We start from the raw sequence: 24,442 nt of genomic DNA on the forward strand, positions 1-24,442 counted from the left end.
GCAGCTACAGCTCCGATTACACCCCTAGCCTGGGAACCTCCATATGCTGTGGATGTGGCCCTAGAAAAGACACACACACACACACACACACACACGAAGAAAGAAAACTGGTTCTGAAAACAGTACTAAAGGGACAACTCATTCGACATCAATCTGGTTCCTAAATTTTTTTTCAAAGACTCTACTTGTTACCAGTCAAGAAAAAAAGCTTATCATTCACTATCCTATCCGAATAAAAACCAGTTCAAAGCAAGTGATGAGAAGAGGGAGAAGGGTCATTTATTTTCAGTAACCAGACCTTCTGTCACCAAATCATAGGGCCCAAATGACCAAGCATAGGCAAGTCCATGTGGTAATACAGTCTTCAAACGATAATCATGTTCACATTCTCAATAGCACAGACAGGACCATTTAATTCTTTTAACAGAAGACAATCATCTGCTCAGTATCATAATAAATAAATATTTCTATACTAAGACATATCATGAGAGAAGCAGGTCTGAAAACAATGTCTGACTCACAAGCACTAATCCAATCAGCTGGGAAGTACTTTCCTAACTAAGTACTCTTTCTAGGGAAAAAAAAAAAAAATCACTGGAAATTCATTTCTAAGGTTAGAGTCTTTAACAATCATGGGGGAAAGAAGTACAGAGAATAATTTTATTTTCTAATTTTATTCTAAAATACAAACAAGACTCCTTAGAATTATGTCAACATAACTCCTTGATGTATTTTTGTTTCCAAATTTCTAATATGAAAGTCATAAATATTAGGCTTGAAACTGCTGACATTTGAGCAAAACTAACAGCACACCAACAAAACAATTTTTTTAAATTATCAGTTACATGAAACAAGCAATTCCTAAGTGTAGGGATTTGAACTACAAAGCTTATAAAAGAGCTCTACAATTACCAAAATCTCAAAGGCCAAAAAAAAAGACAACAGGAATTTTTTAAAACCAAAGATGTTTTGAAGCAGAAAACTAGCTCAAATCACATGAAACAACTTGGACAAGATTCTGATACAAAATTGCAACTGAGATGAAATTGAAAGAATATTTGAATTCAGTCCAGTTAAGCCACAGTGCCACCTAAAACTTATTTCCTTTTCTAAATGAAACCAAAGTTATCTCAAACTTGTAAGCATTTAAATGATCTGAATTTCCTTTATTTGTCCATGAAACATATTCTTATAGCAATACAATGTGACAGAAAACCAAAACACATCTCTGCAGGATACTATGTACCTTCTTTGTCACAGATAGCATCAAATACATTTAGGTTCTTCCAGAATTCTAGAATTTCAGGTAAATTGCTTTACTCAAATAAAACACTGCAAAAGAGTGAGGAAAATAAAAATTTCTACCTTTGACGGAAATGCCATTAATTTCTGAAAAAATGAATAAAATTCACAGCTTTCAGATCAAAACATCAGTGCTTTATCATTTTAAGCGCCTTAGTTTTGTAGGAAAACTGAAACTAAGTTTTCTTTATTCCAGTTATATGGTACTGTGTCATTCTTAAAAAGCAAGAAATCTGCATTTTTTTAAAAAACTTCTTTTCCTCAAGAACAGTGATGATAGATTTAAGGTAGTCTGTTGGCAAAGAATGAGAAATGGTTCAGAATCTGCCCAAGTGTAACAAGTATTAAAATCATGAGAGGTTCAACAGTTATAGCTGGATACAAGAAACTAATTTTCAGGTCCCCAATTCACTACTGTAATTAACCTTAAATTAACAAAAAGCCACGATTAATAAAATCTGTTCACTTTGTTTACATAACTCTAACTGGATCCTGGAATGGGTCAATGTCTGGGGCACACTCCCTACCCAGTACCATGGCAAGAGCTCCCAGCTGCAAGGTTAGTGCAACTTCTACTTTAACAGGTTCTGCAGCATGGCCGTGGCATATGTGGGCCTAGCCTGTCTGCTCTCAATTGCATTCTGAAGATACTGGATGCCTCCACAGCGTTCCCAAATTTCTTCGAACTGTCTTGGCAAAATCTCTGCACCACGCTTTCGAGTCAGGCCTGTCTCTTCAAGATTCAGCTCACACATCTCCATGTCATCCTTACCTGCAAACACGAGACATCAGAGAATTACCACACCTCCTTCCAGAACCATTTACTGTAAACTTTACTCCTGACATGTCTATCAATTTGCAGAGATTTGAGAACTTTTAAAACTTTATTTCAGAGATTATTACACTAAGTGAAGTCAGAAAAAGACAAATGCCATTATGATATCATTTACATGTGGAATCTAAAGTAAGGCACAAATGAACCTATTCATAAAACAGAAACAGACTCACAGAGAAGAGACTGGTGGTTACCAGGGGGGAGGGAGGAGGGAGTGGGATGGACGGGGAGTTTGTGGTTAGTAGATGCAAACTACTACATTTAGAATGGATAACAATGAGGGCCTACTATATAGCATAGGGAACTATGTCCAGTCTCTTGGGACAGAACATGATGGAAAAGAATATAAGACTATATATATAAAACTGAGCCACTCTGCTATACAGCAAAAACTGGCACATTGTAAATCAACTATACTTTAAAATATTTTTTAAAAAAACCTTTATTTCCTTCAAGATTGAAATCTGCTTAATAAATTGGCCAGAAATAAATCTGTCCTTGAGCAAGTACCCTTTCAAAATGTATTAAAAGTGCAGTTGATCAAACCAGTTACCAGGGTTACTAAAAAGGCTACATTTAACCATTAGAAAGCAAATGATACAATTAAACACCCAAGAAAAGGTTCTTAAGACACAGATAAGTTTCTATGTGTTCTACAAGGACATAATTAACCCAAGCAACCTCACACCACAAATAAGTGATCTTCAACAGAGATGACTTAACTGCAAAACTCCATGCCTGCTCCTGACCCTGAAGTTTAAGGAAAGATTACATCATGGTATATTACACTGTTTCACTCTGAGGGCACGTAGTCCTTTTATGCTTTATAATTATTTTTGATTGCATGTGAATCATACACACCAGCCACAAGGAGGATGGGTGGTTTGTCAGGATGAAGTTCCATTTGCCGGGCGATCCACGGTCCATCAAAATGGGCATACCACCAGCCTTTCTTCTTATTCTGAGGGTCTTTGTACTGGTCCGCAGGGCGGATGAACGGAATGCGGAAGAAACGCTGCTGCCGGTTCATTTCGATCTCCTGCTGCCTGGCAGGGAGCTGCACTGCTGGGTTCTGCTGAGCTGTCACAGGGAATAAGGACAGTCACACCAGGATAACGAAAGCAGCCTTTAATCCTAAAGTGCACCACTTGTTTTTAAAAAAGGAAGAAGAGGGGTTCCTAATAGTCAATTTCAAGCAAAATGTAAATATGAATTGCCTATAAATGAATATAATTCTAAGTGCGATTTCTTAGAAATTTCTTTCCCTGAAGATGTATCTTGGCACTGCAAACATACACATATATACATACACATACACACATATACACGCACATACACACATACACCCACACCAGCAGCAGCAGCAGCAGCAGCAGCAGCAGCAGCAGCAATAACAACTACCAGCTCCCAGCAGATTCCCACAAATGATTGTACCTATACTAAAATGATCTTACATGGCAGGAGAGCAAACTAGTGTTGTTTGCTCAACTTATAGTTTTCCTCCAAGGAGTTCAAGTGAAGGCTGCAGAATAACTTTTACAGGATGATTCATGATGGAACAACTAGACAGTAATTTCACAACTCTCCAGGATTATAGGCATTTGTCAACTGAATCACAATTTCCTCAAAAAGACCTAAAAGTTTTCTCCTTTGCCAACTGATTTTGGGGTTTAAAATGGCCAAGATAACACAAACATTTTACTAACATAACTTTATGACATCAAAACCCTAACAGTAAGCATGAACTTTCACTCAGAGATTCACTTACTCTGAAATCAGACTTCTGGAAAAAAAATCCACTGAAGATAAGTGGAAAGTGTATAATATTTGGTTCTCCTTGCTAACAGAAAAGAAAAATGCTTACTTTTCTGCTAATACTTTGGGTTCCTAGCAATCTTTTTTCCCTTGCTCAATTTTCATTACTAAACAATGAGAAGTTGTTTTTTTGTTGTTTTTTGTTTGTTTTTGAAAATAAACAGTTCTCTGGTACAATGACTATATTTTTAGGAGTGTCATTTTGGTAAATCTGTTTAATATGGGCTCTATGCTCACAACTTTAATCATTGACTGCATCTCAATTAAGAATCTCACTGAAAAGCTAAGTATGTCAATGAAAAATTATATAATATGCATAAGTCAAGGACAGTCACATGCCTTTTTAAGATTTTCCAAGTACTGAAAGGATGAAATTACTCCTTATTTTTTACACCAATAGTAAAAGGTTTACATTTACCAATAGCTGAATTTATTTCCATGCAAACAAGAGAGAGCAAAAAGCAGTTAGCAAAGATGTATATGCCTATGAAGGAAAGGAAAAGACCCAGATTTGTTAGTGACTTAAAAAGCCGTAACCTTTAGCACATTAACAGAGATGAGTTTATTTATTCTCTTGTTCCTGTTTCCTCAAAACAACTTACAGTTTAGTGTATCGATTTCAAGTTTTAAAAACTATCTACTCTTCAGAGAGTATACTAACTCAAAACTAAGACATTTTATAAAACAAACCCTTCCCTCTGTGTTAAGTAGTGAATTAGAGCTCAGTGTTCCTTGACCAGAAACACTGCAATACTAATGGCCACCAGTAAGACTAATCTACTTTTATTCTTTTAAAATAAAAATATTCAATTGGATTTTTTTTTTTTTTTTTTTTTTTTTTTTTGCTTTTTAGGGCCGTACGTGCAGCATATGGAAGTTCCCAGGCTAGGCTTCTAATCGGAGCTATAGCTTCTGGCCTACACCACATCCACAGCAATGCAGGATCCAAGCTGTGCCTGAGAACCTACACCACAGCTCACGGCAATGCCAGATCCTTAAACCACTGAGCAAGGCTAGGGATCAAACACACATCCTTATAACCACTGGGCCATGAAAGGAACTCCTGAAACTAATTTCTAAACAATCATTTCTTTCAAATCCAATTGTGTTATTTTAAAAGTATGAATAAGTTTCAAGTGTAGCCCTGTAAATTAGTATAAGCACTTTGTTTTTTGCTATTTGGGGGCACACCCACAGCATTATGGAGGTTCCCAGGCTAGGAGTCGAATCAACCTACGCCACAGCTTATAGCAATGCTGGATCCTTAACCCACTGAGTGAGGTCGGAGATCAAACCCACGTCCTCATGGATCCTAGTCAGGTTCATTAACCACTGAGCAACAAAAGGAACTCCATTAGAAGCACTTAAAAAAAAAGCATGTTCAATGAGTTGGCAGATAAATATGGCATTATATTCAAATCATTACTGCTCAAATGACTTATAAGAAATCTACTGTACACAAAGATGACTCAAAGCTTTTAAACTATCAAAAAATAGGAGTACCCAATGTGGCTCAGTGGATTAAGAACCTAACACAGTGTCTATGCAGATGCAAGGTTAGATCCCTGGCCTCCCTCATTGGATTAAGGATCCGATATTGCTGCAAACTGTGGAGTAGGCCACAGATGTGGCTTGGAACCAGTGTTGTTGTGGCTATGGTGTAGGCTGGCAGCTGCAGCTCTGATTCCCCACCTGGCCCAGGAACTTCCATTTGCTGCAGGTACAGCCCTAAAAAGAAATAAACAAGTCAGAGGATTGTGGATTATTGTTCAAACTGCAATGGGCTGTGCAATTATGATATCAACTGGATTCAGAATCACTTGCCAGGAATGAAGCCTCCAGAACACTGACATGGGCAGTAAAACACATGGGCCAAGCCTCAGTGGCCAAGGCTATTTCTTCTAATTGGAGCTCTTCCTAAACCTGGGCTCACTCTGACGGTGCCTTGTTCTGTTTCCCATCACACATCAGTCTAAGTTCCTCCATGAGTGAATGTCAAGCAGTGTTGGGAGCTATGATGTACCTATGAATGGTAGATTCTGAGGACACATAGATGAGGAAGGCTCCATCCCTTTTCTGAGGGATTTTGTAGTCTAATGTGAAAGAAGACATAAGGGGAACTTCCATATGCCATAGGTGAGGCCATTAAAAATAAATAAAATAAAAAACTGCACCATGGGCAGCTATAAAAGGAAAAGAGGAGTTCCTGTCGTGGCTCAGTGGAAACAAATCTGACTAGCATCCAGGAGGACACAGGTTCGATCCCTGGCCCGTTCAGTGGGTGAGGATCCAGTGCTGCTGTGGCTGTGGTGTAGCCTAGCGGCTACAACTCTGATGACCCCTAGCCTAGGAACCTCCATATGCTGTGGGTGTGGCCCTAGAAAGACAAAAAAAAAAAAGAGAGAGAAAAGAATAATCTCCCCTTCCTATTAAGAGGTATTCTATTAAGCTTGTACACATTATCATATAAAACTCAAATCTCTCTGGACAGAAATGCTTATACTATAAGAGTATATGAAACCACCACCTAAAGTTATTTATTCTAAAAGATCAGCTGATTATTGAGATAGAGTTTTGCTACAATAAGAATTGTGTATATACTCAGTTTAAAAGCTAGTTTTTTTTAAAGGAAATTATTTGATAATAATAAATTAAATTTTGCTCTGCATATATATTTTGGAATGATCCAAATAAAAGCATCATCTCAAATCAAATATCTTAGTACAGATCCACCAACATTAATGGACTATAACTCCCCTTAAAATTGTAGCAAAACAATGTTTAATAGAAGTTAGTACTTTATAAAGTATTTTTAGCCCATCTTCCAGTTAGCTCATGAGTTACCATTGACTTACGTGAATTGTTCAAAAATGGTGCAAAATCTGTGAACAAATATTTGATATTGAAGAAAAGATAAAAATGCCAAAACTGTTGACTGAGCATTCTTCTAAATTATAATGCCTTCCCATCAATGGAGGTGATGACTACAAATAAATATCCTAGCCAGAGCCAAATAATCCCAGGATTACCTACAAGTAAATGCTCCTTTCCAATTTTTTTTAAAAGCTATTTTGATATATTTTCAGGAAATTCTGCTTAATAGATGTACAAAGAGGACCCAAGTTTTTGTTTGGTTTTTTTTTTTTTTTTTTTTTTTGTCTTTTGTCTTTTTTGCTGTTGTTGTTGTTGTTGCTATTTCTTGGGCTGCTCCCGCGGCATATGGAGGTTCCCAGGCTAGGGGTTGAATCGGAGCTGTAGCCTCCGGCCTATGCCAGAGCCACAGCAACGCAGGATCCGAGCCGCGTCTGCAACCTACACCACAGCTCACGGCAACGCAGGATTGTTAACCCACTGAGCAAGGGCAGGGACCGAACCCGCAACCTCATGGTTCCTAGTCGGATTCGTTAACCACTGTGACACGATGGGAACTCCCCAAAATTTTTTTGAACACAGTGACAGCCAAACAAAAATCTGAAACAATAACTTAATACTATACATTATAGTAGCTTTAAGGCACTATAAGAATTCTATAGAGAAAAAAAGAAGCATTTATAAATTCATCAAAAAATATGTGTTTTGGAGACAAAGTATTGCCACATTTACACATACTAAATATGTTTTCATTGCCTAACATTATCTTAAATCTTAAACTTATGACATTTTTAACTTTAGGAACTGTGAAATAAAACTATATTCTCTAAAGTCACTGTTTTAAGCAACTAAATATTATAAATCTTCACTGGATAATTTTCTACTGCCCCCCAAATTATTTCTGAAAACCTCTTTCTAGGGTAAATGTGGTGACAGCGAGCTCACCCAGTAGAGCACACAGAAAAAGGGGCTGAGCCTCCCAACTCCTAATTCTAAGAATTTGCCATGACTTGTCAATGGATTACTCTTAAATGCAATAATAGTACATTATATTTTTGCTAAACATAAGTTGTCATCATTTTATATCTCAAATTAATGAATACTAATCCTAAATATTAAACTACAGAGCCGTTCCTTTTAAAGGTCAAACAGCTGCAGCATTAGGAAACCACCTAAAGTATAGAATTTTCTCAAATGAGCTATGAAGCACCTTGGTGTCCTCTCCTTTCCTTTTAACTACTCCTGTGTCAGAATGAATTTTACATGAGAGAAAAATAATGTACTTTTCTGAGCAGGAAGGTCCATTTTATTTTTTATTTTTTTATTTTTTTCAATTTCTTGGGCTGCTCCCTCAGCATATGGAGGTTCCCAGGCTAGAGGTCCAATCAGAGCTACAACTGCCAGCCTACACCACAGCCACAACAATGCCAGATCCGAGCTGCATCGGCAGACTGCACCACAGCTCACGGCAACACCAGATCCTCAACCCACTGAGCAAGGCCAGGGATCAAACCCTCAACCTCATGGTTCCTAGGCAGATTGGTTTCTGCTGCGCTACGACAGGAACTCCCATATACAATTCCTAATTGTTCATATACCTGGACGGGACTCTTGGAAAATTTCTTAATCTACTCTGTTGTTCTTCCAAAGAGTACATTATGCATGGAAATGGTAATAAGCACCAGTTAGGTAAGCCACATGTTCTTTGTTGCTTTGGGGGCAAAGCTGGATGAGTAAGATACTAAAGTATCTTAGTCTGGTCTGATACAAAAATACAAGAAATATTTATATATATTCACTAAAAACGTGTGTGTTGAATACGACAACAGTCATTTCTTTCTGTGCAATCATTCAGATGTATAAATTCTGAAATAGAAAATAATGAAAGCCAATCAGTCAAAGGTCATGACTAGAGCCTTATAGCTGAAGATTATAGCTAAAAAGAACAGCCCCTTTTCCATTTTTTTCAAGACTGTGGTTAGAAACTTGGTAGACAGGGTAATGGAATCATTTTGTCCTCTTCGAGGCCCAGAGACAAATTTTTAAACTGGAAAACAGAGTAGTGGTCACAAGATGGATCAACGTTTTGAGGGCCTCCCATTTGCCATTTCTTAGTTCCAGGCAACCTAACCGTGTTTCCAGAGGAGCGTTCTATTCTGGCCGAGCTCACCCTGTGACAGTCACTAACACTAACATCTCTAACATCTCCTACAGATGAGAAGCCTTCTCTCCCTCACTCTAATCTCCGCAACGATTTACAAACACTAACATTTCACCACTTAATTGACTTTCATCAAACACTGCTTTGTTTTCTAGGAAGGAGGTGAGGGAGGCAAGATATAACCATGAGTTCATTTTCTAAATCAACTTAGGTCACCCATCACTAAACTATACAATCAAGTTTGGGGAATATACCTCTTTGGTAAAAAAAAGAAAAAAAATGTATTAAATATGCTGTCACCTTGACATTAATCAATAGCAAGTTGCAACTTAAATAAATGAAATTCCAACTATTGCTTTTAAGACTGAAATTGCAACTCATATGTCACAAGTAGTCTCAGTTAATGTTAAAGCTAATAATTGCTTTTACTAGGTTATGCCTTTTTTTTTCCCACTAGGTTATGTCTATCCTGTTGTTTTATAATTCCAGATATATAATTTGCCTTTTGTATAACAAAGTAACAAAATTCATTTTAGGATCTCAGTCAAAAAAAAAAAAAAATCAAATCCTAGTCTAGGCAAAACTCTGGTCTAGCCCAAGGTACTTTTTCTCACTCTTATATTTTCACAGCATTATAAAATAAAAGCATTATGCTGTGAATAAATAATATCTTCAGTAAATATTCTTTTTTCACAATAATCTTTACATTTCCATATGTAATATTTACATATATGTGTATCTGTGTATGTGGAAAGAATATGTATTTACGACATTATCACACAACTTCCTCAGTATAGACAATGTTATTCTTGCCTCCAGAATTTATCTTAAGTAAATTCAATACTGTTAAATAGATATGACTTTAACAATACATCTAAAAGAAATAATGCTTTAAAAGATAAGCCATCTGTTAGGTTCAGTGGACCCAGGATTTTACAGTAAGAGAAAATTTATATTGGACAATTTTACCTAAATGTCTTATGTATAGTTTCATGTAATTATATATATACACTTTGGAATATTCAAAAGTACAGATTTGTTTTTACCATAATCAGTAACAGACTTTGGAGCACGTTGCTCTGTTTCAGTATTTCTCTTCTTGTTCTTGGATTTCCAAGCATGATACACTTTTAGTCTCCTATGAAATTCTTCTCTGCAAGCTGCCAGGAGCTCAATATCTATCAATTACATGGAGAGAGGAAAAAACAAGGAATTACTGCTAATTTAGTTGTAAGGCATAATTATTCTGTGGCATACACATTTATTTTTAAAATAAAGTTTTCACTTTAAAGTTAATTTAAATTAGTACAAAATCAAAAGAAAACTAATTATGGATAAAGATAAGCACTTTATGGTAATATTATCTTTTATACTTAACAAAGCATTTTCTTACACATTATTAGCATCTTATATCATTTGTTCCCCACAAGAATCCTGGACTAAATATGTCTTTCTTATATGTCTTTCTTAGATGAAGAATCAGAGAGACTGGGTCACTTGCCCAAGGTCTCAGACCATGACAACAAAACAGGAAGTCAATGTGCTCCAGTACAAGCTAGATTTAGATGCAACACATCTTTTAAATCTGTAATTATGCAGATAAACTCAGTGAAGAGGGAAAGAAGACAATGTAGCATCTGCCCGATTATGACACCTGAGGTCTGAGTTACAGTATCCTGAATTCAAACACCATGACTGACATGAGAACACAACTATGAGGCATCCTTTGGATACAGAATTTTACTTTGTTCTGTTGGAGGAAAAATAGCTTTAAAGAGGAAGGATTCCATTGCCTTTCATGGACCAAAGGGGTCTAAGAAATAGGAACTAGGCAGGCATAGAGCCCAAAACACCAGTTCTCTATGGCTTTTCCTCTCTTACCCAGGCAAGAGGTAGACAAAATGAATTCACCTTGATAAGTATGACTTTCTTTTAGATTTGTGAACTAGGTCTTCATTTCAAGACAAGAGTAAAAAGAGAATGGCTTAAACTAATTTATATGAAAAAAAATCCCATCCCAATGTGGGCATTAACTTTATTATTACCCGTCAACTATGGAGACTTCTTTTTTTTTTTCTTTTAAAGGGCCATACCTGTGGCATGTTGAAGTTCCCAGGCTAGGGGTCAAATCGGAGCTACAGTGGCTGGCCTACACCACAGCCATAGTAACTTGGGATCTGTGCCACACATCTGTGACCTACAGCATAGCTCATGGCAATGCCAGATCCCCAACCCACTGAGAGAGGCCAGGGATTGAACCCACATCCTCATGGATACTAGTCCGGTTCATTTCCCCTGCGCCGACAACGGGAAGTCCCTGGAGCCTTCCCATTTTTTTATCCTCCCCATACACTTACCACAAGAAGTATTGATGGTATCCCGTAGTTCTGCATATTTCCATTTACTAAGATCATATTTTTTGGTACCAGCAGCCGCTTTGGTGGCTTGTACAGCAGGGCCTCTGTAATTATTACATATGTTTGCATATTTAAACCAGAAACACGAATGAAATGTTGACTCAACAGGCAAGAAAGTGAACATAGTTTGAGAACTGGAAATAACTACTGGAAAATATATATAATAATTTTTGTATCTTTGACAGACAAGGTTAAGAACTGTGTATTTATTATATGATGCCCAGGTAGATTAAAATTTTTCCAGTGCATCATTCCAGACCCATTTTAGCAGAACATCTGATTTCAGAATTCTAGTAACCTGGCCTTCCCCAGACCTCAGCTGAAATGTCCTAACTCATGGATACAAGAACATCAAAAGTTAAGAAATACATTTATATATGTTCCTCAAAGTCAAAAACAGAAATCGACTTTTTTTTTTTTCTCTTGTCTTTTCTAGGGCTGCTCCCATGGCACATAAAGGTTCCCAGCCTAGAGGTCCAATCGGAGCTGTAGCCGCTGCCGGCCTACACCAGAGCCACAGCAACGCAGGATCTGAGCCATGTCTGTGGCCCACACCACAGCTCACAGCAACGCCAGATCCTCAACCCACTGAGCAAGGGCAGGGATCGAACCCACAACCTCATGGTTCCTAGTCGGATTCGTTAACCACTGAGCCATGATGGGAACTCCTCGACATTCTTTTTTTGGGTCTTTTGTCTTTTTAGGGCTGTACCCTCGGCATAAAGAGGTTCGCAGGCTAGGGGTCTAATAGGAGCTATAGCTGCCAGCCTACACCACAGCCACAGCAATGCCAGATCCAAGGCGCATCTATGACCTACACCACAGCTTGCAGCAATGCCAGATCCTTAATCCACTGAGCAAGGCCAGGTATCAAACCTGCAACCTCATGGTTTCTAGTCAGATTTGTTTCTGCTGTGCCATGACAGGAACTCCCCTGCCTCCCTTTTTTTTTTTTTTTTTTTTTTAAGATCATTAGAAGCACATGGAGAGCTTATTTACAACTACTGGAAGCTGCAGATGGCCAACCCCAGCATCCTTACTGGCTTCTGGGTATTTATAAGGTTCACAGGGCAGAGTGGTCCAACTGCCACCCTCTGCATAAGTCTTTAGAGACAAGCTAAAACAGCTGCCAGAGCCTGGAAATGCCTGTGACTTTTGAGCTTCTCTGTTAAAGAATACTTGACAAAGTTCTACAAAAAGCAGATAAAACCACACCCTTGTAAGCAGTGAGTAATAACACAACAACTAGTAAATGAAAGGGAAGGGTTGTAGGTCATGGGACAGATAACAGGGATTTCAAAGGGCACTAGGGTTTTATCTTGCCCTGGGTAGTAGGGATGTTTGAGTGGGGAAAAAGGAAAGAAAGAAAAAGTAAAATACATATATTTAAAATATTTAAAATTTTTAAAAATAATTTAGAAATTAAAAATAATTTAAATAAAAGCAAAATAGAAATAAAAAATAAAATACATATATTTAAAATATTTAAAAATAATTTAAAAATTAAAAGGGATAATTTTTCATAGCAGTACTAGTGAGAGCTTGGTATTTGTTTCCCTATACATAATCTAAAATAATTACTCCAAAAGTACAAGAAAATTGTCTTTTATGTAATGAAGTCCCTTATTTTTCAGCAAAAGATGGCAGAGATGCTCAGAATAAGCTGCAAGTGAACTTTTAAGCTCAAAGGAAGACTTTAAATACATCATATTTCTAGACATGAAAGGAAGATGACACGATATTAAAAGAACTAATTACTTAAGAACTCAAGTATTGCTTCTCACGTATCACACAAAGCATTTCATCTTTGTGGTTCACTGCTTGTGAGGGATGATCACAGTATAGGGTCTGAAAATGAGCTCATATGTCTCATCATTTTACATTTTGAAAGACAACGGCAACCTTGGCAAATGATCAAGACACAAACACTTAATGAAACTGATGTTTTTTTAAAACGATGGGGTTAGTAGAGGCAAACTATTACATTTAGAAAGGATAAGCGATGAGGTCCTACTGTACAGCACAGGGAATTCTATCCAGTCTCCTGGGAGAGAGCATGATGGAAGATAGGATGAGAAAAAGTATGTATATATACGTATGACTGAGTCACTATGTTGTACAGCAGAAACTGACACAACACTATAAATTAATTATAATTTTTTTAAAAATAAAAATTTAAAATAAGTAAATAAAAATGGTGTATCTTCCTGAAGTAAAGTATTCTTCCGTTAAGCTTAAAAATGAAATAACTAAGACACTTGTGCCTCTTGATGAGGCCTATGTATGCTTTCCTTTTAGAGAATAAAAAATAGCATACTGCATCCTACATACTTAAAAATTGTCAGACATGATGATATTTAGTTACACATAAGCCTGGCTGAAGAATAATATGGCCATTTAGTCCTTCCTGCATTTTCATGGTTGATATCCGTTCCAAGTTTACTGCAGAATCTCTTCTTTTCAGAAGCTGTGAGACTGGCCATTCTCTATGTAGCTTTTTCTTCGTAAATGCTTTGCTCAAAAGAGCCAGCTGTGTGTCAGCAAGGTCCCTCTATTACCCTTAACAATAAATTATGCTTTAAACACTATTCAAATATTCTTTTTCTCTTATCTACATCCCCAAATCACCATTTAATAAACTAACAAAAAAAATTCTTTTTCTTCCCAGCTCTCATAACAGTCTCCTCTAGAAGAGAAGCTGCAATTATGAGTTTTTGTTGTTGTTTTCTTTCCTTTTGAAAGAGAAAATGATTTTACATAATATACAGCTTTATAGATTGTCAGAATATATATGAGTCACTACATATAAGTTGTTTTGTTTTGATACTTCAAAAAATCACACTGAATTCAAATTATTATTGCTTAAAATATGGTTTTACTATTACTTTTCATTCATAATACCTCAAACAAAAATACACCCGGTAAAAGCATATTTAGCATCCTAAGAAGTGCACAAATCATTTTGTGCATTTAAGTGCTTCCCCCGTCTCTGGAGTTATTAAAATAGTAAAATGAAGGTGCAATTTACTGATTATTTAGACTTGTTATAAAGACATCAATGACAGAGTAAGGTAGTCGCAAAACTGACTTCTGTTTTTTTTAAATGTATTGATTTTAACACTTTCAATTCGCTCTGGAACTTCAAAACTGGAAGTTAAAATGTTATTGATTTGTATTATGTGGTAATGGATCAGATCCTGCTGGAAGTTAAAAGGTTACTGATTCATATCCATGTGGTAATGGACCAGATCCTGTTGGGAAGGTACAATTCCTTGGTGGCTCAACTCTTACATCAGTTTGGAAAATGTGTGCCACAGTGCACAGGGGCCACCTGGTGCCACACTCTTCCTAGTGTCCTCTGTCCCTTTCCACCAGTCAGGGGCAGCACCAGCCTTGGAGTGGGGGGGACTTCAAAATGTCCCTTTTGCTGTGATGACAGGAAGGATTCTCCTGCTGAGACTGAACTGGTGGGGCCAGCGATTAGCAGAACTACCAACAAGGCACAGTCACATGCAAAATGCCAATGGCATCCCCACTGAGAAATGCCAGTTTAGAGGAACACTGTTTTGGGGGGTTTGTTTGTTTACCTTTTTCTATGTTAAGATGGCATGAGGGCAGAGTGACATTTCTTATACAGAAAGTTACAAGGAAAGAATAGGTTACTCATATATAACAGGTTCTGGTCCCAATAAAGAAAAGTAATTTTAAAAATATGATTTTGAGGTGACACTTATTTCCCCAAATTATACTGCACTAACCTACTCAAAATTTCTGACATTTCTTTCGCCATTTGCTCCCTATAAGAAAAATGATAATACAGTATAAGTACACAAATGACAACTACATACATTACTTAAAAGCTCTAAAAGCATAATTAAAATCTGTATTTTCAATAGTATTATTGATTTACTAACCACAATCATTTTACTTTGTAAAGGTCAATAATATACTTTACAGCATACATAGCCATAAAATACAGGTAAAAATTGTTTAAATCCAGTTCCAGTTATTTGAACTTCATTTTTGCAGTAGAAACTTTTAGATAAAATGTCATGAGAGCCACCCTTCTGTGATATTTTTATGTATAGAATATAATCAGCATGTTCTAAATGTTGGCTTGGCAGGACATAGATTCTATACCAGGATTTCTGGTATTTATATGTATATCTCAAATGTTACTTAGATTCTCTCTATGTGGGGAATTTTTATAACAATAATATACACTAGCACCAAAATTAGCATTACATGTATTACTTGAGATTATGAGCTATTTTAGATATTAGTCGAACGAACTATCATTTATACTGAAAACTAAGCTATGACTCAAATACTTTAGATATTTTATTCTTATCTATATTCCCACATCTACTTCTACAGACATAAAGTATAATTAAGAACACAAAACAAAATGAGTGTTAAAGTTTAAACAAAATTAGCAACCATAAAGAAAGAAACCAAATCTAAACTACTGTGACTCAGCACCAAACAAGAGCTAAAAGCAAAATAATGGTGACGGTGATGATTCAAATTTACTTCAATAAGGAAAATAATGCTCCTAAAAAGTATCCATAATCTACTAAAAAAGAAGAAAAAAAGGTTATATGATTAAATCAAATGTTTAAAGCGGAAATGACATACGGTGTCATTTTGGGTCCTGCTCCATCAATTCTGTAAAAAGAATACATACATTTTAGTCAACACCACAACCAATTCTGAACTGTGAAAATCTGGATGGTGCCAAATTTGTGTTTCAATGACTTTGCTCATTGATTTTTAAAAACATTGTTATCTTTATCTTACATATGATTCAGAGTTTTAATGTTTTTAAATCTTCATTACAACGATTAGAAAAGAATAAAGGCATTCTGTGAAAATTAAAGAATAAATGTATTACATCTGGATTTAAAAATTATTCATGTGAGGTTTGTGCGTTTTTAGTAGAATCTGGGTTTTACTTTATAACGTTAGGTAATATGAAATCACTGCTTTGCATTAAGTATCATATGTGTAATTGACTGAGATCATATTTTAAAATATATTACATATATGGGAAACAATTCTTACTTAGAAGTTACTGGATGGGAATCCAAGCTGGAAAAGTAACTTGAAATTGTTTACTGCAGTAGAATCTATCTACGTTTTGGAGGTTGGTTTTTTTTTTTTTTTTTTTTTTTTTGTCTTTGTCTTTTTAGGGCTGTACCCACAGCATATGGAGGTTCCCAGGCTAGGGGTCGAATCAGAGCTATTGCTGCTGGCCTACACCAGAGCCACAGCAATGCCAGATCCAAGTTGCATCTACAACCTACACCACAGCTCATGGCAATGCTGGATCCTTAACCCACTGAGTGAAGCCAGGGATTGAACCCACAACCTCAGGGTTCCTAGTGGATTTGTTTCTGCTGTGCCACGACAGGAACTCCTACATATCTTTTTTTACTGTATCACAGAACCCCCAAATTTTTCATGCTATATATTAAGACACAGTTACTTAGAGAGGTTCTCACTCATAAATTTGTTAGAATTAGGTATTAACAGGGGTAACACAGGAGTTTCCATTGTGCCTCAGCGGGTAACAAACCCAACTAGTATCCACAAGGAGGCTCGATCCTGGCCTTACTCAGTGGGTTAAGGATCTGGCATGGCCGTGAGCTATTGGCGTAGGTTGCAGATGTGGCTCAGATCCCTCGTTGCTGTGCCTGAGGTGTAGGCCAGAGGCTACAGCTCTGATTCGACCCTTAGACTGGGATCCTCCATATGCCGCAGGTGCAACCGTAAAAACACACATGCGCACACACACACACAAACAAAAAAACAACAACAAAAAACAAGGGTAACACAAACATTCAAAAACATTTAGTTGCAGCCCATGAGTAAGATAAAATGTTTGATACATGGAAAAGCTATAGAGAATATCATCCATGATGAAGGCTCATGCTTGTAGAATAGAGCATAAAATACCCAGGAGGTTATTTCAGAAGGAAAAGAGTTCACCCTCAGGTCAAGCTTCCTGGAAAAGGGTTGACAGAAAGGACATGAAAGGGCATTTCAGAGAGGAGACCACCCCTAAGGCTGTCCCATGGGAGAACTAAAACTAACTCTTTTGCCTTTCAAGTCATAACTGTTTGAGCATCTCCAAATTACTTGGTAATGATCCCATTATGTAGTTAGTTGTGTTTAACTTAAATCAAAAGCAACTCGCCCCTGAGTTAAAGGCCCTAAATGCTCCACTCTTTCTCTGAGACCACTCTCCTTGGAAGAAGTACATCTTCCTGAAGATAAGGAGGAGTCTGCATATGATCCAGTATCTTATAAATATTACATGGAATGACACTGGACAGAGTGAAATATTTCAAATGCTTAAACAGAGTTAAGCCATAAATACTAACAATGACTCCATTAATGAGTCTCTTATTAACAAGCTGCAGTGATAATAAAGTCAGCTTTGTCAAGAGCAGGACTTTATATCTCGACAGCTGTTTAGTTTGCTGGGAGCCTGGCTCAGCCCACAAGTCAGTTAGACACAAAGGCTCCAGCCATGCCAACAACACAGGAGGAGGGGACATGGCAGCCAAGCTAAGTCCTCAGTTACTAAAGCCACAGTCTGGCAAAATATTTTAATTATAATGACATGCTAATTAAAATACTAAACCCAAGAGCTTAACCATGACGATAACACATAGGCCTATTTCACTTATTTAAATGTTAACTTTCACGTACAATTCAGACTCCAGAGCTCCCTGATAAAATCGTTTATTAGGAAAAAGTGTGAAAGCAACTTAAACTACCTTTTCCTTCCCTTTGTCTTCAGCTAATCTAATCTAATCACCACCTTGTGATGGGAACCAAGGTTTTTTTCCTTTTGCAAGGAAACAGCAACATCTAGTGGTCGCATTTTAACTATTTTGTCACAAACAGTGCTCTGACCTGAAAATCATACACCTCCCTGCCCTCAATATACATCCAACATAGATACCAACACACAAAAGATCCACCACAAACTAGTTTTGCTTTGTTTATACAAATAAATAATTTAAAAATAGCTGATGTTTTTACAATCTATTTTTTTTAAAATGAATCTTTTATAGTAAAACCTTCCTGCAACTTTTAATAAGAACTTCCATTATTCCTCCACATTCCATACTATTTAGAGGTAATTCAGAAACCTGAGGGGCCAGAATATTTCAATGTGATTAAGCTTCCTCCTTGGAAAGAGAGATCTACTAAATCATAGGGGGCTGGGGATAGGGTGTCTATTTGTACGTAAAATTTCTCAAGGGTTAGAGTGTATGATACATTAAAAATTTGCACTAAGTAAATGATAAATCCCAACCTCAAATATATTAAACTATATTACAACATATTCACTGATTTTTACATGCATATTTAAAAGCAGATATCTAGAAATTATTCATCTACTTTTCATACAACACTGATAATTTTGGAGTAAAACTTAAGATATTTTCTTAAAGCACTCATTAACTGAAATATCACTTTTAATTTTCCATAGTTCAGCAGTTGGAGGAAATCAGTAGTTTCATTTACTTGGGTGGAGAAGTGAATATAAACAAGTTTTAAACGGCAAATATACCAGGCACTAGAAAACAGGACTTCATCCTACCCCTTCTACACTGAACTGAGAGGCCACAGGTAAAGATGCATGTCCCTGGTCCCGCCCCGCCCCACCTGCCCCGCAGTACCTGCGCAGCCCAGGGTCGGCCTGCGCCTCGTCACTGATGAGCTCTGCCTCGCTCTGGGCAATTCGCAGGGCCAGCTCCCGGTCCCGGCGCTCCTGCTCCAGAACTGCCTGCTGCTGGGACTCCTCCTCCCGCTGTCGGGCCAGCTGCGCCTCCACCTCAGCCTAACAAGGACAGAAGGTCATGGCACCCAGGCCTCTCCCTTGGGTACCTGATCATCCCTGCCACCAAGTAAAACTGTTCCATACACATTTTTTTTTTCTTTTTACTAAGAAATAATACTGTTTAACCAGAAATCCTTTCTATTCTCTTCTATATTATTCCAAAGGCTTCTTTCCCCAAACCAAGTGTTCTATTCTACCGCTAAAGTGCGAGTACCCCAAACATCACCCAAGTATCTAGGGTGTCATATTAGCATAGACACCTGAACAACAGATGCCAGGACTGTACTGTGCTAGTTGTGCGCAGGGTAAATTAGAAAGCCAAGACAGTCATTTCCTCCTGGCCCAGGTTAAGGATCCCGTGTTGTCACCGCAGCAGATGGGGTCACCGCTGTGGCTCAGTTTGTTCCCTGGCCAGGGAATTACCATATGCTGCAGGTGCTGCCAAAAAGAAAAAAAGAAAGAAAGAAGGAAAGCCAAGACTAACAGTCACTCAAATATCACTTGCTCTCAAGATGTGGACTTCTTTAAAAATAGGGGTGGAGAGAATATCTTAATCCTAACCTATTAATATTGGTGTCGACAAAGTTGTAACATTCTAAAACACAATTATGTTTTAACCAAATTTTGACCTGACTTTCCCTAATGATTAATAAAAAAAGAGCTAATACTGTTATAAATACTTTAACATGTGTTAACTCATTTAATGCTCACAACTATTACTCATCTCCATTCCAGAGAGAGAAAACTACGGCTCACAGTCACTCACATGACTCATGCAGTGTCACAATTTCTGTTAGCAAGAGACCCTGAATTTGAACTCGCTTCCATAGCTCCAAAGCCTCTTCCCCTAAACACTTCAGAAACAGCTTTTCTCGTCTCTGGGATAAACCAATGACAATTTATCTAACAAGTCAGGACCTCATTTTCATTTTTTAATAATTTTGTAGATTCTATTTTGATAGAAATTCTGTCTGACTGCCTAGTAAGTTACAAACCTGAATACGTTTTTCATCATCTTCCCTTTTCTTTCTCTCTTCTTCTTCTTGTTTTCTCTTTGCTTCCATCTCAAGTTTCCTAACAACAACAACAACAAAAAAAACCTCTTTAAAAATGTAACAAAAAATAAGGAATCCTTCAGAAGAAAATTAACTATTAATAAACAAAGTTTACAGGAGTTCCCCTTGTGGTTCAGCAGTTAACAAATCTGACTAGCATCTATGAGGAGGCAGGTTCAACCCCTGGCCTTACTCAGTAGGTTAAGGATCCGGTGTTGCCATGAGCTGTGGTGTAGATTGAAAACATGACTCAGATCCCGCACTGCTGTGGCTGTGATGTAGGCCAGCAGCTAGAGCTCCGATTGGACCCCTAGCCTGGGAACCTCCATATGCCCAGGGTTCGGCCCTAAAAAACAAAACAACAACAACAACAAATAAAGGTTACAAAATGGAAAGTCAAATTAACCTCCTAGCTACATACACGATCAACTTACTTTAAAAAATACAATCTAACTCTCCTGACAGTAATTATTATGAAAGAGAACAAATACAATTGTATTCTATACCCTTTAATATCTCTACATTAATTTGGTTACAAAGCCTTCTTTGTAAGGTTGTGATTACATTGTTTCCCTTTACTCTTTCTACAATTAGACAACTTTTTTTTTTTTTTTTTTTTTTTTGCTTTTTAGGGCCACACCCAGGGCATATGGAATTTCCCAGGCTAAGGGTCGAATTGGAGCCACAGCTGCTGGCCTACACCACAGCCACAGCAACACAGGATCCTGAGCCACATCTGTGACCTACACCACAGCTCATGGCAACACCAGATTCCCAACCCATTGAGCGAAGACAGGGATCAAGCCCACATCCTCATGGGTACTAGTTAGGTTCGTTACTGCTAAGCCACGACTGGAATTCCTGGGAATCATGGTTTTATAAAGAAGTTAAGAAATCTTCAGGTGGAAGAGTTTAACCAAAATTCAGATTACAGTTAAAATCATTTTATGTTATTATTATAAAATGAGGTTACTTTCTCCATTTTCTAACTTTAAAATTAGTATCTAAAAATAAAAATATGACGTTTAAAAATAAGAATATTCATTGACCACCATCGACAATGAAGAGGTGACTCTCCTGGTGGCTTCTAAATCAGGACACAACATAAATGCCTTACATCCGCCTTTCCTCCTCCTCCTTTCTTCGACGTTGTTCATCTTCTTCACGTCTTTTTCTTTCCTTTTCCATTTCTTCTTGAATACGCCTCAGCCTTTCTGCTTCCTCTTCTTGCTGCTTCTTTTTCTGTAATGCACTGAGGAGGACGGCTGAGCTTTTAACTAATGCATCATATTCTTTCTGAATTTGTTCCCTTGTCATCATAGTAGACTGAAAGAAAGAAAACAATGGACATGTACTTAAAAAGCTTATCTCTTCTGTTCCACAATAATGTGAACATACTGAACACTACTAAATTGTACATTTAAAAACAGTTAAGATGGTTAATTTAACAGTAGGTGTTTTTACAACTTATCAAAAAAAAAAAAAAAGCATGCACACAGCAAAGACTGGACAAGCTGGTAAGCAATAAGCCCATGACCTTGGTTATACTGCTTAAACATTAAATACTATTCAAAAAACTTTAAAGTTATCTTTGTGCACAAATATCTGTGTCCATTTCCTATCAAACAAGTAATCAAATATCTAAGGGGGCACTATGGACAAAGCAACATACTTCAGTTTTACATTATTTTTTAAGGACTGATTAGCTAATTTTGCCAGAATTTACTACTCTTTAAAAGTAATGTTCAAATAATACCTCAGGAATATTTAAGAAATTATCAAATGCTCCAAAACTGCTAAAGGATATTTCTAAATGAGTCTTCAAAAAATGTGGGTGGGTTAATTTTACTGATTAACACCACATAAACAGGTATATCTCTTGACAGATCTGTAAAACCAGCTAAAGTTATCCAAAACACTGTTGTTTTTCTCTTGACTTCTTTCTCCATTCTACTGCTAAGATTTATCATTGTCTACAGAAAATATCTGCAGAAGACATTATCAAAGGCTCACTTTAAAAATGCACTGAAGGAGTTCCTGTCGTGGCGCAATGGTTAACGAATCTGACTAGGAACCATGAGGTTGCGGGTTCGGTTCCTGCCCTTACTCAGTGGGTTAACGATCCGGCGTTGCCGTGAGCTGTGGTGTAGGTTGCAGACGTGGCTCAGATCCCGTGTTGCTGTGGCTCTGGTGTAGGCCGGTGGCTACAGCTCCGATTGGACCCCTAGCCTGGGAACCTCCATATGCCGCAGGAGCGGCCCAAAGAAATAGCAAAAAAAATAAAAAATAAAAAAAATAAAAATGCACTGAATTGTGAAAGGACATGAGAAAAACATTAAGGTCCTAAAATAGAAGAATATATGTATAGACAGATGTTAATGAACAGGCATATAGAAAACATGTTCAATCCCACTGGTAATAAAATGAAAATCAAAACTAAAAAAGGCCTCCTTTTTTTCACCTAGAAAATATGAGGGAAAACTAATGGTTACTTCATAATAGTTAAGTATTATGATGTAGCCTATATGAAGATAATGCAGTAACAGGGATGAGGCAATAACATAATCATAGGAATACAAAATTAAGTGTACATTATAATGAGAACTACACAAAAATATGTGCATATAAAATAAGACTGAGGGGACTATGCAATAGTATAACAGGTGAATGTGCTAGTGTGGAGGTTAAGAATTCTGGGGTGATCTCCAAATTTCCAATTATATTGCATTTCTTTTATAATTTAAAAATTAGTTTCAGCAAGTAGAAACAAAATAATTTGCATTCATCCTCTCTCAGTCATGATTTTGCAAAAGCTTACCAACAGAGATTTTAGTTAGTACTTAGGGCAAATCTTTTTTTTTTTTTTTTTTTGTCTTTTTGCTGTTTCTTGGGCTGCTCCCGCGGCATATGAAGGTTCCCAGGCTAGGGGTCCAATCGGAGCCGTAGCCACCAACCTACGCCAGAGCCACAGCAACACGGGATCCGAGCCACGTCTGCAACCTACACCACAGCTCACGGCAACGCCAGATCCCCAACCCACTGAGCAAGGGCAGGGACCAAACCCGCAACCTCATGGTTCCTAGTCGGATTCATTAACCACTTTGCCACGACGGGAACTCCCCAAGGGCAAATCTTTTCTAGCAACAGATGAACTGCATAAAAATGGTCTTCTTTTTAATTTTTTTGCCATGAAAATATTCAAACATAGAGAATATAATGAGCATCATTCACTATCACTGAGACTCAACATTTGTAACACGTGGTATCTTTTTAAAAAAAAGACATTTTCTATACAATTTCAATACCAATAACAAAAAGATATTAAATTATTTTTAAAAGTCACAGTCATTTGGATTAAAATTACATACCTTAATTTTGGCCATTAAAGCATCAATAGAGATTTCAAGGTCCTTGACCTGTTTACTCATTTCCTGTTTTCCATCTTTCAGGGCACTTACTACTTCGTTAAATTTGTCAAGCCGTTTTTTCAGTGTGCCCACCTTAACAAGGCCGTCAATGCTATAAAGATAATGGTTCATCAGAGTTTAATTTCACCTATCAATGCTACAGATTTTTCATTTTAATAAAATCTGAAACATTGCTAAACAATATTTCACTTCTGTTTTCACATTATTTAATTTTCTCTTTTTTTTGATCTCTTGAAGGTAAAAAAAAATCATCAAATACGGATGTGAATGACATTAATATCTGTCAAAAAGTATTTAAGTCTTCTATATTTACAATGAAAATTGGAGAATTCAAAGTATAGAGAATTTAAAAGAGTAATCTCCTTGAAAAAAGTGTTAAAGATTAACAGTTATTCAGACTTCCAAGGTCTAAATTAATGATAAAAGACTAAAATAAGAAATAAAGATTAAATTTATAGTGACAAAATATAATTCCTACAGATAATCTTGAAAATTATGGTCAAAACATCAATGAGATGTTTTTAAAAACAATGTCAACTTGACATGTATCAATAAACTCTAGTCACTAAAATAATCAGAACAAAATAGCTTCTTTCAACCATTTACTTCAACTTTTCATAGTGTTTGCATTTTTGTAAGCTACTTCAATCCTTTTATAGAATGAGGCAAGTAATGAACTAATGAAATAATTAGTTAACTA

General features: G+C 36.9%; 1 protein-coding gene across 27 annotated transcripts in view; it reads right to left on the reverse strand.

Moving 5' to 3' along the window:
- Positions 1 to 257: 257 nt before the first annotated feature.
- The window catches only part of MYO6 (myosin VI), a 143,107-nt gene continuing 118,922 nt past the window's right edge, over positions 258 to 24,442 (reverse strand). For 7 of the 27 annotated variants that reach the window (XM_005659426.4, XM_021082594.2, XM_085009584.1 and 4 more), the window contains 12 exons: positions 23,683 to 23,833; positions 21,432 to 21,640; positions 20,255 to 20,333; positions 19,099 to 19,259; positions 16,466 to 16,492; positions 16,040 to 16,069; positions 15,160 to 15,198; positions 11,342 to 11,445; positions 10,031 to 10,162; positions 6,808 to 6,834; positions 2,999 to 3,217; positions 258 to 2,074 (listed from right to left, as the gene is read on the reverse strand). In XM_005659426.4, coding sequence (XP_005659483.1) covers positions 1,875 to 2,074; positions 2,999 to 3,217; positions 6,808 to 6,834; positions 10,031 to 10,162; positions 11,342 to 11,445; positions 15,160 to 15,198; positions 16,040 to 16,069; positions 16,466 to 16,492; positions 19,099 to 19,259; positions 20,255 to 20,333; positions 21,432 to 21,640; positions 23,683 to 23,833 — 1,378 coding nt within the window. In that variant the 3' untranslated portion in view covers positions 258 to 1,874. 27 annotated transcript variants of the gene reach the window in all.

The sequence above is a fragment of the Sus scrofa genome, chromosome 1, assembly GCF_054392235.1.
Source record: "Sus scrofa isolate SSC_HxYL_T2T_F1_AM1 chromosome 1, Sscrofa_HxYL_maternal_Yorkshire_Landrace_v2.0, whole genome shotgun sequence".
Taxonomy (NCBI): domain Eukaryota; kingdom Metazoa; phylum Chordata; class Mammalia; order Artiodactyla; family Suidae; genus Sus; species Sus scrofa.